Source organism: Epinephelus moara, chromosome 16 (genome assembly GCF_006386435.1).
Source record: "Epinephelus moara isolate mb chromosome 16, YSFRI_EMoa_1.0, whole genome shotgun sequence".
Taxonomy (NCBI): Eukaryota; Metazoa; Chordata; class Actinopteri; order Perciformes; family Serranidae; genus Epinephelus; species Epinephelus moara.
This window is the reverse complement of record NC_065521.1, coordinates 14,512,566-14,530,320: the sequence shown is the minus strand read 5'-3', so window position 1 is coordinate 14,530,320 and position 17,755 is coordinate 14,512,566. Positions and strand designations below refer to the sequence as shown.

The 17,755-nt window shown below is 41.9% G+C and overlaps 1 protein-coding gene across 1 annotated transcript; it reads left to right on the top strand.

Annotated features, from left to right (window-relative positions):
* Positions 1 to 1,108: 1,108 nt before the first annotated feature.
* LOC126402655 (Krueppel-like factor 15) lies at positions 1,109 to 16,235 on the top strand. The gene is made up of 3 exons (XM_050064803.1): positions 1,109 to 1,315; positions 3,067 to 4,645; positions 12,573 to 16,235. Exons 2-3 carry the CDS (start codon positions 3,141 to 3,143, stop codon positions 12,739 to 12,741), a joined length of 1,674 nt encoding a protein of 557 aa, XP_049920760.1. The 5' UTR covers positions 1,109 to 1,315; positions 3,067 to 3,140; the 3' UTR covers positions 12,742 to 16,235.
* The last annotated feature ends 1,520 nt before the right edge of the window (positions 16,236 to 17,755 follow it).

Genomic DNA, 17,755 nt, shown 5'->3' with positions numbered 1-17,755 from the left:
AGCAGTAACAGCAGCAGCAGTAGTATCAATAGCAGTAACAATAGTAGTAGCAGAGTTCTATGCAAAACAAACCTCCTCAGTGTGTGACACTGTGTATCCTTTTACACAGCATAATAGCCACTGACCCTCTACTGTATACAAGTACACACTGAAACACTCCTAATGTTTACAAGCAGGCTAAGAGTGGATCATTTATCCAAACACACTGAAAGGTAATCTAACCTACGCAGGCAAATCTAATTAAGTTGGAGCCAGCAAAGTTACTTCAGCCCAGCGGAGGTGTTTATATGAGGTCTGCTCAGCTGGAGTGAAAGCAAAACTTCTATTACTGATGTTATTAGGCAGCATGTAAACACACTCACTTACCTACTCAATGGCTCCCTCATTCACTCAGTCACCCAGCCACCTATTCAGCCACGGCCATCTGAAACGGGCAAAAAGCTCAGTGTGCTTTCCAGGCAGCAGAAGACTAACTGAACTAAAAGGCTGAGATGTGTATCGTTATTTTTTTCTTATGTATTTTGGCAATTTAAGTATCATAAGCTATATTAGTCCATATAAATTAACAAACACATTTTAAGGTGCAAAGTATTTATTCCTATATGACATGACTGAATGATGTAACATCTGAAAATAACTGTAAAATTACAGAAACATTAAACCACAAGACAGCGAGTCATATAACACACTCACTGGAGGCACATTATACCAGTAGCAAAATGTAAATACAGACAAAACAATGAAAAGAGCTGCATGACCTATCCAAGTCCTCTATAGTTATTAAAGGGGTATGATGAAAGCGATTTTATGATCTGGTCTCACTCACACCACACACACACACACACACACACACACACACACACACACACACACACACACACACACACACACACCCTCCCTCCATTGACGCCAGACCCTGATCCGGCCTCTCTCTACCGAGAGCCAATTGCGGCGCGCCGAGCAGGCGAGCCTTCATGAGCCGACCCCCCTAATTTGACTGATATAACATACCCAGCTCCGATCATGTGACGCTTAAGCGAACTACCAGCCCTCTGGAGAGAGAGAGAGAGAGAGAGAGAGAGAGAGAGAGAGAGTGTGTGTGTGTGTGTGTGTGTGTGTGTGTGTGTGTGTGTGTGAGAGAGAGTGAGAGAGAGAGAGAGAGAGAGAGAGAGAGAGAGCGTGGAGGCGTACAGCTATGCAAAGACCGTGTCGTGGACTTACATTGCCATTACGCACCATTACGCACTGACAGCTACTTTCAAGCGAAGAGCGCACGTCGCCGAGGAGCGGAGTTTTGGATTCCTCACATATACAAGTGAGTCAAAGAAGTGTGACTGCTGTGATTTAAAAGTGTTTGTGTCACTGTGCGTGTTTGCTTTCTGTCTCGTTGTGGAGTGCAGTGGAAAGCATGCTGCGGAGTGAATGGAGAGGAATTTGGTATCTTTACTCCTTCTGCGCACTTGTAGCGACACTGTGTTACCCACCTTATCTGTATCATGTTAAACTAATATCAGGACTTAATTTTTCTGTGATCTTATCAGCTGTCACAGTGTTAAGCATATCGAGTTAACGTCCATGACTGATTATTCGTGCAGCGTGGTGGAGACCAGGAGCGCATCATGCTGTCAAAGCCTCTTTGATGTTTCACGGCGGCAGGGTTACCATAGGGCAAGTGACTTAAGACTTGGACTGGAAGCCAAGGTGTTGCCAAACTCTCTTTCCAAACTTTTTCCCATGAGGTGTCAGCCAAGCGCAACAACAGCCGACACCGGCCCCTCCGATGTCATATGAGATATCACAGAGGCAACCGTATCTGTCGAATTTTGGCGTTAAATCACATTACATAACTCACTGAAGGTGGGGAACAACAACAGCGAGTCCTCACAAGAACAGTTGTGTATGTCGTCCTGTGACTGTGTACATCCAAGTAAATGAAGTTATAAGACCAATAATAATCAGTGAGTGTAGTAATGAATATTTCTCTGGACCAGCTGTGAGGACCTCTGGAGGTGTCCGAGCTTCACTTTGGAAACAGGCAGCTTTTTATCTTTACAGAAGAGGGCGCACAATCATTTTGTTTGCAGTCTCCCTTTTTATTGTTGTTCATGCAGTGCACATGCAGCCTTTTAAGGTTTTCAAAGGGATATTATCGTCATATTTAATCATCATAAGCCACTCTGTGCGTCTAAGGCCATTTGATTTTTAATCCATGTAAATGTAGATGCGGTGCATTGTTTCTGGGCTGTTTGCTGGATAAAAATAGACACTAAATCCTTTACTCATCATCCCATTGAAATCTGCTGATCTTTGCCTGGATGACTGTGATAAAATATTACCCTTTTAACCACTGCATTTACCTTTCTGTTTGAATTGTGTATGGCTGTGTATGTCTCTAAAAGGTATGCAGCATTGCAATTATTTTTATTTTCCATCAGGTTAGGCTGTAACAAGGACCTCTAGGGAGAACTAAATGGAAACACACCATTAAGTGACAGCAGAACCATGTGGCTTTAATGTTAGAAGTGGTGAGAAATGGGAACCCCTGATTCCACATGGTCAGCTTGAAGTCTGAGCCAGCAGCTGCAGCGTCCACACACACACACACACACACACACACACACACACACACACACACACAGTCTTCAAATTCCACTTCCTTCACACGTGGTTGATTTTCCTTTTGAAGTGCCATCAGCTGCAGACCTCTTAAACCAACAGCAGGTAGTGCATAGAGACCAAATCATAATCATAAATTTAGGCCTTTCTGCTGGTTTACTTATTCTGACTCAGTTTAAACTCGAGGTATGGCAGGTGAAACATTAACCCCAGGTTAGACTGGCCTGAATAAGTGGTACTGTGCTGTCATGCTGGTGTTTTAGAAATGACTTCATCCCACAAACCTGCTAAGTGTAAAGTTAGATTGAATTAAAACCAACACAGTCAGAGCAGGTGGTCAGTGCCTTTTTATATACAACGACAATGTAGTTTTGCTGGTTAGCCGTCCAATCTTAACATAAATTTCTGTCATTGTCATGACTGATGAACTGATTCATTTGTCTTTTGCAGGAAGAAGACAGAAGTTTTTCATCCAGCGGAATAGATTGATCTTCAGAGCCCAGCTGCCATTCATCCGCACAGGAATGGTGGATCACTTGCCGCTTGGTGAGGAGACCTTCCTGTATTACAGCGGCTCCCCGGGGTCTGACTACAACTGCCTCTGTCACCACACAAACGGTGGCACGTTGTCAGGCATCATGGTAACTGAAGCATGCATCTATGATCACCACCACCCCTACCAAGGGATGACGCTCTCCTCTTCCCCTCGCCTCTCTGAGGATGACCTCAGCGACTCCTCCAGCCCTCGTTCCTCCCTCTGCTCCAGCCCTGAGTCCTCGTCGCCGACGTTACGGCACGTTCTCGGCTCCAGCTACGAAAGCAGGAGCAGCAGGAGCAGTAGTTCCTCAGGAGGAGAGAGTCAAGACAGCTTGCTGGACCTCCTCCTCTCGCAGGCCTCCCTCACCACCTCATTAAGCTCTAACGCCAGCAGCGGCTCTCATTCTTCTCCTCTATCATCCTCTCTATTGCTCTCCTCCCCAGCCTCTTCTTCATCCTCATCTGCCCCTCTTTTACCCATGGGCCTGGCCTGGGAGTCCAAGAGAGAGCAGCGGCTGAGTCTTCAGCAGCACGCCAAAGAGGACTGTTACGAGTTCCCGGTCTTCCTGGATGACCTGCAGGATCCTGCGGCGCTCCTCTTTCAGCCAACACTGGAAGAGATTGAGGAGTTCCTGGAGGAGAACATGACAGTGGCAATGGAGAAAGAAGAGGAGGGGAGTGATGAGGCAATGTCACCAATGTCAGAGGATGCTGAGGCAAAATGTTCAAGGACATTAGCAGGGGAACCCGTATCAGTGTCACAGAACTCAGATCAGACTGTGCCAGTGGCCCATTCTCCGCTCTCCTCCTGCACAGAGACCAAATATACACCATGTGCATCTGACATGGACAGCTCACCATCAGCAGCGGATGTTAGTTGTGCAGCTAGCTCTAGTTCTACTAGTAGTGTTGATGGGATCAAACAGGAGGATTGTGGTTCGCCGCCAGCTTCATCAGAAGGTACCAGTGCCTCCACTGTGCCAGTCATCCTACAAATCCAGCCCATACAGATCAAACAAGAGCCCAACCCTAGTGCCATATCAGATGCTGTCACCCAGCAAACCCAACCCCCAAAAACCCAATCCCAGCCAACCCAGGCCCCGTCGGATATCAAAATCGCCCAACTCCTGGTCAACATCCAGGGGCAGACTTTTGCCTTGGTACCGCAGCTGCTTTCCCCGACAAACATTACTGGCTCGAGCAAAAATGGAACCACCGTTTCCCCCAAATTTGTCCGGATCGCACCAGTGCCCATTGCCGCTAAACCCATCGGGCTTGGGGAAGGCGGGTTAGGCGCAGGTTCAACTGCAGGGGTCCTTGCTGGAGGTCAGAGGTACCAGAAGAATGCGGTAGCAGACCTCATTAAAATGCACAAGTGCTCTTTTCCTGGCTGTAATAAGATGTACACCAAGAGCAGCCACCTTAAAGCCCATCTGAGGAGGCACACGGGGGAGAAGCCCTTCGCTTGCACGTGGCCCGGCTGTGGATGGAGGTGAGCAGAACCGTGTGTGTTTTTTTGAAAAATCTAATTCAAGTAATGAATGTGCTGACGAGAGCAGTCATTGACTGGAGAGATAAATCAGAGCTTTATTAGAACACTTCTTGCCTCAGACTTGAACACATTGTAATCTGGAAGTGATCAAAGGTTGGATGAGGAAACGGATATGACTAGATAGATTGATGGGTGGATAAGACGTACAGTGTATATAAAGTGTTAATGTATATATGATGCACTCGCAGTGTGAAGTATGTTTATCTACACTACAGAGATTACAGTAACCAGGGTTATCAACTTCCGAACTCATATACAGACACCTGAAGATAGCTGTAGATAACTGACTTTTCCTTTGTGTGTAGACTTTAATGAGATAAGTTCGTCGTATAAAAAACGACATTGGAGGTGCTTATTTTTGTGGCTGTTACAGATATAAGAAGAAACTGTGACACTGTCTGCCTTTCTGAGGGCTGAAACATGTTGGTTTTCATCCTTTTCATAGAAACAGAAAATAGTCATAAGTCCTTCACATTATTGCAAAGAGTGTCTTTGATGTCACCACTTAGTTTAAGAGAACCAGTGAATTGTTTTACAGGAGAGAAAAATGTTTTATGGGCACAAAAATATGTGTAAAACATCCAATGAGAGGGTTCAGAAGGCTCAGTTTAGATAGATAGTTTATGGATGGAGGGGGAAAGGGGTCATCTTGAGGAAAACTACATTCAAGTCTATTCAAGAATGTTACACTTTGTACATGCTGGCTGTGCCCCCACTATCTGTGTGTTTTTGTACCATGGCTCAAGTTGTAGATTAGATAGAACGCTTTTTGAAGTTTTCTGCAGGCAGACTTTGCCCCCTGCTAGTTATTCCACTTGTTTGCTTACTGTCTGCAACCACTCGACACACACACATGCACACACGCATTCATGCATCAGAGATATAGAGATAAATTAAGTTTCACTTCAGTCATTTTGTCTTGGCACCCAGAATTAGTTTTTAATCAATGCTACATTTTTAAAGACTTCTTGGCTTCTTCAGACTGGTGTAATTTTCTCTTCTGTCCTTTAATCATTGCTCTCATCTACGTAAGAAAATCCTGATTTAAACTCTTCTGTCCAAAGTACAAATGCCTCTACACATAAGAGTTACTGCCTAAGGGGCACATAGTCTTGCTGGTGTGTGTGTGTCTGCTTGTGTCCATGTCTTTCCACACATGGATGGAGGCTGGGTTAAGTTAGGGCAAGCATTATGGTTAAGGTTCCATTATGGTAAGGATGTGAGTTCAAGGGTGATGTTAGAATTTGTAATACATTTAGGTGAGGAAAGTAATGCAAATGTGTTATTGTGTATGAGAAAGAGTGAATCAGCAGATAGTTCACGCTTTATCAGTCTCCCTGCAACGCCGCACTCCGTGAGGGCGCTGTGCTCCACCTGCAGCCACTTAAAACCCTCAAGATCTGTCACTTTTTTCACCAAGTGCATTATTTCTGGGCTTACATCCAAGTATTTGTAAGCATGTTACATAAAATCAAGTTATTCTGGAAAAAAAAGCTCAATGTCATTAGACACCTATACATTGTTTAAAGGAATACTTTATTACCAAGATGATTATCTATATATCAGTCACTCATCCCATGTTTTGTTGAGTTTGTGAGGAAAACATTGTTTTTTCTTGCATGCCTCCATGATGAATGGAAAATCCAATAACTGCAAAAAACAACAACTGATGAATGGAAGTAAATGGGGGCCGTGTTAAATAACAGTAAACACATCTGTTTACAAACAGTCGAATAACCTGTGCATCATAGTCCCAGTCTCATTTATCCAGTCATATGCTCAGTGCTCCCCAAACATGTGCATTTTTGCTATTATCTCCTACAATTTAAAACACTCCCACATAAAAGTCTCACAAACTGACAACTAGCACTTGCATTTGAACTCTTTTTGTGCATTCCATGAAATCCCAACTTCCAACTTATTCACTGGCCTGGAAGTGACAGGTGCGGGTGAGTGACATCAGAACAACCGGCCATTGAACAAGCTTTCAATGGAATGCAACAGCAGAGTTTAAAGGCACATGCTTGGTAAGGTATACTACTTGTCCCTCATGATCTATGAGCCACTAGCCAGCAGCTAGCAAGGCTATGTTTTTAGCATCTGGCAGCAACTTGGCATACATACATAATACAGAAATAAAAAAAATAATGATGATTAATAAAAAAAGATGTAGTGATTCCTAATTACAGAAGTTCTGATCAGTCCGTAAAAGCTTCTTGCACAAGATGCCCAATTCTCCATTACAATGATTTACTACATGTTTCCTTTGGGTATGCAAACCCATTATAATATGCAATAACTAAGATCAGTGTATATGATGGAATAAAGATATTCCAATATGCCAGAGGCTGCCAATTGTGGGCTTTTACAGCCAAAATTTATCTCTGGGTTGAGCATGTTCCCCGACCCCCCTCGCTGGCTACTTTCTCCAACTGGCAGGCAAATCCATGGCCTTTTGAAAAGCCCTGCATCTTATATCACCACAAAGTAGGCGAGCAAAACATCTTCCATTTGTGTGTTGCTTGTGTGTGTACATGGTAATTTCTTCTTTTTGTGAAGCGCCCTTCACTCCATTCTTTCTTTTACCACCAAACACATTTCAGGCATAGAAATTCTCCTTACTTTAAGCCCATTACGTAGCCAACACCAAAGCTACATTCAACAAACATGCAGAGTCTTCAGTACCCCAGTCAGTCAGAGTGGGGGGGGTTATTTGTAATGCAGCAACACTTTTTTGTTGCAGGTGACACATGGATATACATGATGCCTTTTTATGAACTTGAGGGTGTAGCACCAAATGCGAGGCCCTATGCATAAGCGGTCCCTGTGGGCCCCCCACCCTTCCTGTCTTGATCTATGTCTCTCTCATGCACCTTATGAGAATTTTTCATGATGGTGTATGTTGGTGCTCCAGCAGCATTAGCAGTCACTCACTTGGCTCTATCTCCATTTAGACCCAGCTGGCCACCAGCATTGTTAGACACTGATATTTTATTGGTTTTAAGTTGTGTTGTCAAGTAACCAAATTCCAATTTCTTTCAAAGGTTTTATGCCAACGTCATCTTGACATAGAATAACAATATTAAGTGGGGAGAAATAGGGACCAACACCCAACATCTGCAAAAGGTCATGATGTTAACATACATGCATACAGACATACATACACACATATACGTAGTACAGGGGTGGACTAAACCATTTTGCACCTTTAAGGGGTGAAAGGGGCCTCAGAGAGTTTACACAATTGTTTTCCACAAAGTTCAGTCTTTTATCTGATTTATTTGGCTTATTTTAATTTAGTTATGGTACTTATTACTTAGAAATAAAAAACACTGGAAAAAAATTTTTCCAGGCTTTTCACGGGCCCCCCTCCCACTGGGGCCCTGGGTAATCAGTCTCACTTTCCCCCCCACTGTGACAGCCCTGTTGAGAGCCATACATTTCTTTACATGAACTAAAACATTATGCCCCCTGTCCTCTCCAAATACACTTCTGCCGTGTTTACATGACAGCAGAAATATACTGTGTTCTACAGTTGCCCTTTCCTCGCTCTGCTCCCTCTGGGCCAAGAAGTCAGGCAACTCTTACCCTCTGTAACCTTAGAACAGATCCATGTGTTTGCCCCCTCTGAAGTGGAGAGAAGAGGTATTTCATTGGCTGGACTCCTTTATATAACACAGTGGAAGTTATATTTCTTCCTTTGCCAAACTTTTTAAAGCTTTCTGGATGTTCTTCCCTCTCTTTCTTTGGCTGTAGTTTATGGTTACGCTCATGAAGTTCTGGATGCACCGACAGAGTCACATGTAAACGCTTATAGGAACACATGCAGGCAACACACACAGGGGCACGCTGTATTTTCAGCTCGGACCTGCATGCAGACTCTCGTGTGAGGTTTGGACGGCTGGGCTCAAACCCAAACAGTTTGCTGTAATAACACTGTGACGTGTGTGTACTCGGCAGCTGTCATCAGGGCACTGGCTTGTTGTCCTTGTCAGCTGATGCATTCATCGTTACAACAAAACAGTGTTGTTGGGTAGTGACGGAGCTGTGACAGATTGATTCAGCATCAGATTTGGACACTGTGAGCTCGCCTCATATGTAAAGATAAAGTACTTATTTACAGTCAGTCAATTATGAGATGTTATTGACTGGGGAACAGCGAGACTGGGGTCATCCAGAAACCGAGCTAGAAAGCTAAAGAACAAATTGAGGAACTGAATCCAACTTCTCTGCTTTAAGAAAATCCATCTGGAGAACCAGTCAAAAGAGGTTTTATGGTCGCTTGTATATAGCTTTGCAAACTTATGTCACTGATTAGTGCTGTCATGCATTAATGTGATTTCCCTTCCAGCTTAAACAGAGTTGAAAGTGAGCCACTCATAAACACAGTGACAAGAGACATAAAGAGCTTTGAGCTGACAGGATAAACAAAACAAGAAGAAACAAAGATGACAGATAAAACTCCGTACAGTACATGTGCTTGCCAATATCTCTGTTACTGTAATTTTCCAGGTGTGTAACCAGCCTGACAGCCCCACCTTCACTGTTTTCACTATGCTCCATCGGCTGCAGAGCAGAGTTTAGGAACAAGCCAGAACAAAGCCTGCGTATGTGTTTCCCACAGCGCCCACACTAATATGTATACTATGTGTCGTGCTACAGCCACGCCAAGCTGCCCCAAGGACTTAAGTTGCTAGTAAAAAACACACTCAAGCGATCAACAGAGGTGCCCTCGCCCCAGGGAGTTATGAACCTGGAGACCTTGTCCACCATCTCTAGAGTATAAGGAGCTGGGAAACTTTAGGAAGTTACATTAGGAGGGGGAGGAATAAAGAAATAGAGGAAGAGTTATAGCAATAGAAGCATGAGAGAGACAGGTGGTGAGGGTATGAGAGAGAACTGGCATACCATCAGGTCTTTCAAAAAAAAAAAAAAAAAAAAAAGATGTGGATTTGAAGAACAATCAGTCTGTCTATTTGCATAAGTCCTAAACGCATGTCGTGTTGAAAGATCCCCCCGTTGGTGCAGTATGTTATAGTTGGGCCCCAGCCCAGTTTGAGTCAGTAGAATAGCTGTACATGGTTTCTGTCATGCCCCAGCTTGAAGCTGATATAATAAACCGCTTTAGGGTGTAATGTGTGCATGCGCGTCACACACAGATTACCATAAAGAACAAATGTGTAGTCACATAAAGTACAGAGCATAAAAAGGCTGATGTGGTTTCAGATCTGTATCTTAATAACCACATGCCTCTTGGTGTAGATTAGGAAACCCGTCTAATCCCTTTAACATCTGTAAAAACTCTCATGACAGGCAAGTCAACACAAAGTCATTTTGTCTGGAGGCTTTATCACTTGTGGAAAGCATTTGTTTTTGTCACAGCTGAACTAATCAATTTAGATTTAGATTTATTATTAGAATTGATCAAGTGACTATGAATGTAAAACGGGTCACTTGAAGTGGCGAACCCAAAGAGAATTATCATTTAACTGCAGTTCCCCTCAGCTGTATGGAGCATTAAAGGGACAGTTCACTACAAAATCTAAGTACATATTTTTTCCTCTTACCTGTAGTGCTATTTATCAGCCTAGATTGTTTTGGTGTGAGTTGCCAAGAGTTGGAGATATCGGTCATAGAGATGTCTGCCTTCTCTCTAACATAATGGAACTAGATGGCACTCAGCTTGTGGTGCCAACAAAATACATTTGAAGAACTCAACAGAAATGTCTCTTTCCAAAAATCATAATCCAGTTACTCAAGATAATACACAGACCTTGTTGTGAGCAGTTCCATGTAGGAACTATTTTCTTTCCACCAAACTACACCCTCCAACCATGTCACTGTGCTGAAGGAAGCATGCACCTACTACTACCTCACCTAGCACCACTGAGCAAGCTACTGTTACAGCTCAGCCAAGGGGGACGCCATTGATGTTCACATTTCGCTGTGATATGGCTGCTGGATGTTGTTCAGTAGGAAGAAAATAGTTCCTCAGTGAAACTGCTCACAACAAGGTAACTTTGGTGATCACTTAACTTTTCATCTGGCATCATCAGCAGGTTGTAATTTGTAACAAAAAATTGGTGTGTATTTTGTATTTTGTTTGTTAGCATTCTCAGATAGAAAACTAACATGAACACAGGAAATATTAGACCTGCTTAGCATCAGCAGGTTAGCATGCTGGCATTAGTATTTAACTCAAAGCACCACTGTGTTTAAGTGCAGTCTCTTAGGCCGCTTGGCATGGCTGTAGACTCAAAGTCTTGTTTTCACATAGTACTGCAGAAATGGGTCCTAAAACCCAGAAATGAGTTAGCATTTTTGCTCTCCTGGTTCCTGGTTCGAAGACAGTAGGTTTTTTGAATGGGTGAAATAGGGTCTGTGTTTGACACAAACTTAAGAGACTTTCACGTTCTGTTCTACAACATAATATGCATCAGTAAACACCCCAGTTGTGAACTTTGAAGCTTTGAAGGAGGAGAGGCAGATGCTAACAAATGGCTAAATGAAACTATAGAAAATCACCACAAACATGTCTTTACAGCCTTGTTGTGGTGGCGACACCAGGTCATGTAACTATAGTGTAGCTTGTTCATAGCATAACGTTAGCTTTTTCCTTCTGGTGATTTACACCTCAAAAGTCATAAAAGTGGTGTTCATTTATGAAGGTTATCTTGCTGAACAATGTGTCAGTATCGTAAACTTTTGAATGCCCCAGAGCTTAATTTCTGCAACAATCCAAAATCCAATGGGATAATTCCATAGAAGTTTTTGACAAGGGAACCAAGGCGAAACTAATTTTCCTGTCGGACCACAAAAAAAGGTCATGCCTGCAGCACTCTGGTGACTAATTATCTGTACTTCAAGTATTATGAGCCACTGTGATAAAAACACAACCTGAAAGTATGAAAGGCAAATAGATGCAGGGCTGCCAACTATAAACTAATATACGTATTCAAGTCTAATTGTGACAGTCATTGGAATAAAGGCAGATATTCTCTAGTTATCTGACTATAGCCCAAGCCAACACCCAGATAAAAAAGAATTCAATACCAAACAATTAACCAAATGAGTCATCAAGTCTGAGTGTTTGTTTTGAGTTTCTAAGCCTTTAAGATTCCACAGTTTAGCTTTATACTCTCTGTCAGTTATCTTCCTTTTATTGGGCCATTAAAATGATGAATATGCCAGTTGTGTAATCCATGTGTAGAGTGGAAATGGTTTGAAATAACTGTGAGTGACGTCTTTATATCTCTGTGAATTATCACCTTCATGCCTTCAGCCTGCTGCTGCTGCTGCTGCTGCTACTGGAAGTAAATCCATGGTACAGATTAATCTGATCTTACCAGCTTTAATAATATATACAGATAGACACACAGATATACGCACACTCATATACATCCACTTAACCCTTCACTGCCATGATATCCAACCTTGTTGGAGCCCATAGAGACGAGAGCAGAGCAGGCCAGGAATAGATTTGGCTGAGATTTGCAGCGCTCATGTGTTGAGCTAAATATGGGACAGCTCTTTACCTTCACGGAGAAGACGCAGGGCAATGCACATGTACTGTATAGCGTCACACCTCTCAGATTACCCTCATATAAAACAGCTTGACTTGGCTTTTATGTTATTTTGCCGTTTGAAGCGTGACTGCGTCCGTTATTTTTATACAGGAAGTGCTCTATACAGTCAGGTTAATTTACGCAAAGAGGTCGAAATGAGAGTAAAATTGTTAATTTTTCATAGTGTTGAGTGACTGACAACTGTAATTAGGGAATGAAACACAAAACTTAAGAGATGCTTAACGTTAAGAAAAAAAAAAAGTTTAATTCCATAAATCACATCCTGGTTTTCCTTCTGACAGGTTCTCCCGGTCTGACGAGCTGTCCCGACACCGCCGCTCCCACTCGGGAGTGAAACCATACCAGTGCATCGTCTGCGAGAAGAAGTTTGCCCGCAGCGATCACCTGTCGAAACACCTCAAAGTCCACCGCTTTCCACGAAGCAGCAGGACAGGACGCTCTGCAAACTGACTCTGCTGACCCCACTCTGACAGACTGACGCTCAGCGGAGAGAGGGGTGGGGGTGGGGGGGGGGCAGCAGGGGGGCTGCGTTCCTGTATGTGTGTGTGTACTTGTGTGTGACGAAAGACAGAGGAGGGAGAGGGGGGTGAAAGTCCAAACACCTTTTAAAGGAGTCTGTGCAGGACCCTTGAGCTCGTGTGTGTTTATGTTCAAATATGTACGCGTGACGTACATTCATGGTACTGTTATAATTTATTGGGTGGCGAGGAAAAGACTGTAAAAACTAAACTAAAACAGAAAACTGTTACTTGACACACCCTCACAGGTGGAATAAGCTTCTTGTATATTACAACTTTTTTTTTGTCTCACTCAAATCTTTTAGCTAATCTAATTTGAAGACAGATTTGCTACTCAGAGTATTTTTACACTTTGAGGTGTGTGTTATTGTTATTGCTGGAATCAAAAGCCTTATATAAATGAAAATGCATTACTAAGGGGTCTGCTACTATTTAAAACCCCCATTTTTTTTACCTTCCTGGAGCCAAGTAATAGCAAAAATGCATCGCTTAATGGCTTGAATTTAATTTGTTGCCCAACAGCAAGAGCTTACTGGACACTGGGAACTACTGGGGCCTTGGTTTAATTCTTCCTCGATAGACGGCAGAGTAAATGATGCATCAACATTCCTGTAGCTTTGATTACGTGTCTTTGTTGCCTTTGAGTCCCCATTACAGGAAGAGGAAAAACACTGTAGTTACCACAAATACAAGAACAATGCTCATGTTCTTGTTAAATTACGGCTCACGAACAAAAATCATATCACTGTGTAATTTGCACTGGCACACATGAAATTTCTAGTTTTCTGCCCACACGACACAAGTACTTTATGTAGTTGTGTCGTGGTTTGGCTTGACTCACTGCTCTTTAAAACTTTTTTGGTCTCATCAGGTTGAAAGACCATTTAGCAGAATGTTTAATGGCCTGTTTGGATCAAACAAATTGGTTTGCAGCTACATCCACTGATTATCCTTCAAATTTTTTAAGCCAAGGTTGAAAATTATTTACAGAATCATACCTATATCATAACATGTGTTTTCTGGTGTTGTGATACCATATCATTACTTCATGTCACTTTATTGACTTCATGCCACTGCTGTCAAAAAATACGAAAAAATAATAGAAGACGATAACTTCGCATTGCTGAGAGGCACAAGGAAAGGATGCTGCATGCTGCTCTTGAACGCATCGTATTTCTTTTCTCCTCTCCTGCCAAATCAAGTCTCTTTTCCACTCTTTTCTCCATAGATCAATTTCAATACAAACTAATTTTACATCTCAAATGAAATGAAATTATTTACATATCAAATTTAAGCAGGATTTCTTTTCTTTCCATTTGTTGAGAATGGAATAAAACAAAGAATATAACATAAATACTGGAGAGGCACAGAGTCATAGCTAACATTGCAGCCCGGTCTCATAGAAATATGACAAATGGACACAAAGTCTTAACAGCGCATGACATATTTGGTGATATGAAATAATATGCTGGCAACACAAAAACAATTCTATTGCAAAATCATTGAGGATATTTTGTAATGGTGGACACACAAATTAAGAATAAAGAGCAAACATGGACTTTCAACCAGGAGACTACCGTTTGTGTCCCGTGTGCAACCAGAAGTCAACATAGTTACATGACTTTATGGACTAATGTAACTGTGCAAACTACTTTACATAGGTACTTTACATAACTATGCAAAGCACATAAGTTTATGTAACTTACGTCCCATACGTAATTATTTTAACCATAACCCTAATCTTATCCTAAAGGTAACTAGTTGGGGGTTTTTTTCTCTTGGTAGTAGTCTTGGGTCTTCCTAGCAAGGCTAGTTGTGGATTCCAAATCCAAAAGGGAAAAGTCTCAGGGGAAAAATAGAATTTAATGGTGGCCAAAAATAGCGACCCCTGACCTAAACCAAACTGCGACTGATCATAATGGACTTTGAATTAGCGTTGTTTTCGTGTTGCCAGCACATCATTTTAACATGTTTCGTGCCCACCACCATGTAATGCATTGTTAAGAGGTACATTTCATCTTTGTCTGTGAGGCTGTGTTAAACATCAGCCACCATAAGCTAGCAGTCATAGCAGACCAAGTAAGGCTGTAGCAGCCAAATGCCCAAGTGTGTTGAATTTAAAAAGGGACTGTTGTACTGCTTTTAAATTAAGCTTTCAGTTTAGAAAAGAATGAATATGCTATGTCTTCTTTCAAAAGTTACGTAGACTTGCTTTAATATAAGGACTATATTGGAGCTTTCTTAAAGGGGCATCAAGTCAATGGCTCTCTGTTTTCTCACACTGAAGCCTGTTTTCTTGCCAAATCAAGTTTTCTTTTTCCTTTCCCTTCTACAAATGAATTTCATAAAATGAAAAATGAATCGATCTGCATATTAAATGTAACTGGATTTCTTGTTGCCCATTTGTTGAGACTGGAATTATGTGCCGTTACAGCATCAAATAACAAATTTAGAGGAAATCTTTATGAATCCTTTTCAGTTTCTCTGGTCTTATTACGTGTTACAGCATATTCGTCAAAGGTAAATAGAAAATTGAAGAGCATTTAAAAGACACATTAAATCTCTCCGTGGTCTTGAACATATCAAATCTCTTGCCATGAAATGAGATGCCTTTGTCTTGTACTGTAGGGGAACAGTGACTGTTTTGCTTTTTTTGTCATATCACATTTACCTGTATAGATAGCTTTAGTGTGTGTCAATCTGCATCTCAGTTGAATTAAACCAAATGTGTGATGGGAGGGATGCAAAATGCCTGCTGCACAGAGTTCAGACGTGATCTCCTGTGCCATAAAGTTGAGGATCAATTGACAACATTCAGTATTGAAACTGTTTAAAGAAAGAAATGTCAAAGTTTGAACTGGAATCAAGATGTTTTTTGGAAGTGTTTGATTTGCTGAAACAAGTGTTCAGTACGCAGCAGCGGAACGAGATGCCATATGGGGGAAGTGTATTATCGATGTCAGGCATTCCTTCCATACAATCAGAAGAATTGCTTTTCTGAATGGGCGTCATTCGTGAGCCCATGAATGTATGTAAATACTGTATATGCATTTGAAAGGAGTACTGAAATATTCTTCTAGTGATTTCTGTGATTGTGAAAGATTTTTTAAAGAATATGTAAAGAAAGAGTACATAACGTGATAATTCAAATATATAGTGAAAAATGTGGCAACTTACTTTTTTGTCAGGTTTTTACACAACACATTAAAAGGCTCATGAAATGTTTCATAATACCTTCACAGACATTTTCTCGACTTGCACAGCCACTTCGTCAGGTGCAAATTGCAATACAGCTGCAAGTATTGTGAAACATGTGTTGAGTAGTGTGCTCTGTAAACACTTTACAAAGAAAGAGTTGCTTAAAATGTTATATTTTTGCTTTTGTTCTTACGTAAAACACATTTACAATAAAAATCCCAAAACCAAAGACTTGTTTTCTGTTGTTGTTGTTGTTGTTGTTGTATTATTATTGTAGTATCCCTTAGTCTCTTTTTTTACATCAGTGTCCTGATTCTTCCTTCACTTCAGCAGAACTCAGTTATTCTAGTTGGCTCAGGAAACATGTTCAATTCAAGCCAGGCCTGGGCAAGATTCATCTGCAATAAAAATTAACAGCAATTAGATGTTGATTAGATGTTAACATAAAAGACGACATGAAAGGCAACTGCTGTCACTTTTCTCTACAAACCACATCAAGCACTCCAGACCACCAAAATACATTTATTAAAATGAAACTAACTTTAGCTGAACAGTGGCCACAGCTGCCATACGTGACAATTCTGGGGTAACAGTAAGTGCTAAAATGTTGCGGAACAATAGCACAAGTAAAGATGAGTCACAAAGTCAGCAAACTGACTTTGTAGCAGAGCATCTGTCTTAAGTCAACAGTAGCCACCATAAACTACTGGTCATAACAACCCAGTCACTAGATTAAATGTTGGCATTGTACATTTCTGCAAACCAGGGATATGTAATATTTGTACGTTAGTATGTGAGAAATATGCTAATATGCTAAAACTTCACCTTTCTTCACAAAAAATAACTTCACTCACTGGGCCGACTGCTGGCAACTTTTAAGGTGAAACATTTACTCATAATGTTACTAAATGCATGAGCTGACTGACGACATAAATCCATCAACACGCCTTTAATTTCAATATGACAACTCTGACCATTTCATTAGTTTTTATTGTCTCTTTTGGATGACATACACTTTCAGTAATGAGTAGATCTGAAAGTGTTGAAAAATAACGGCAACACTAAACCCCTGCACTTACCTGACAAGGACTAAATGCAGAAACCCGTTGCGGTGGAAACACTAAATGGACCTAGGGTTAGAGCTTAGATTCTCTGCCTGAGCCCGAACCCAACCTTAATTTCCCGCCACTATCCTCGGGCTAGGACGGGTCGGGCTCCTCATAATAGACCTAGGCTATGGAACCAACTACTTATCACACCTGGGGGGGGGGTGTGGGCACTGGCCGCGCACATGTGAGTTGTTGACGGTGACAACGTGTGTGTCAGCTTCGCTGAGTGTACCAAGTGCAGCACGATGCTGGTATATGACAGCAAAAAGACGGGGACCTTGACACTTAAGAGGCACATGATGAAGGTTTGCCATGGATAGAAAGAAGAGAGTCAGCCACGTTCGTATCCTTAAAAAAATGTCGGGTTTAAACCGGGCTCGGACAGAACATGCACGGGCTTGGGTGGGGTCGGGCTGGATTTTTTGGGCCCAATCTAAGCTCTACCTAGGGTCTAGGTACCATGTCTGAGGGGTCACTTTTGTTTCCAAAGGTACTATACCAAATGCCTTTGGTGGAAACCGGGCTTTTGTTGGTCTCAGAAAGTAGTCTACAGTCTTCTCACCAAGGTGTCAGTCCATCCACCATACCCTCCAACTCCTGAAGACAAAGTCAGCTCATATTCAAGTAATCAGAACTACG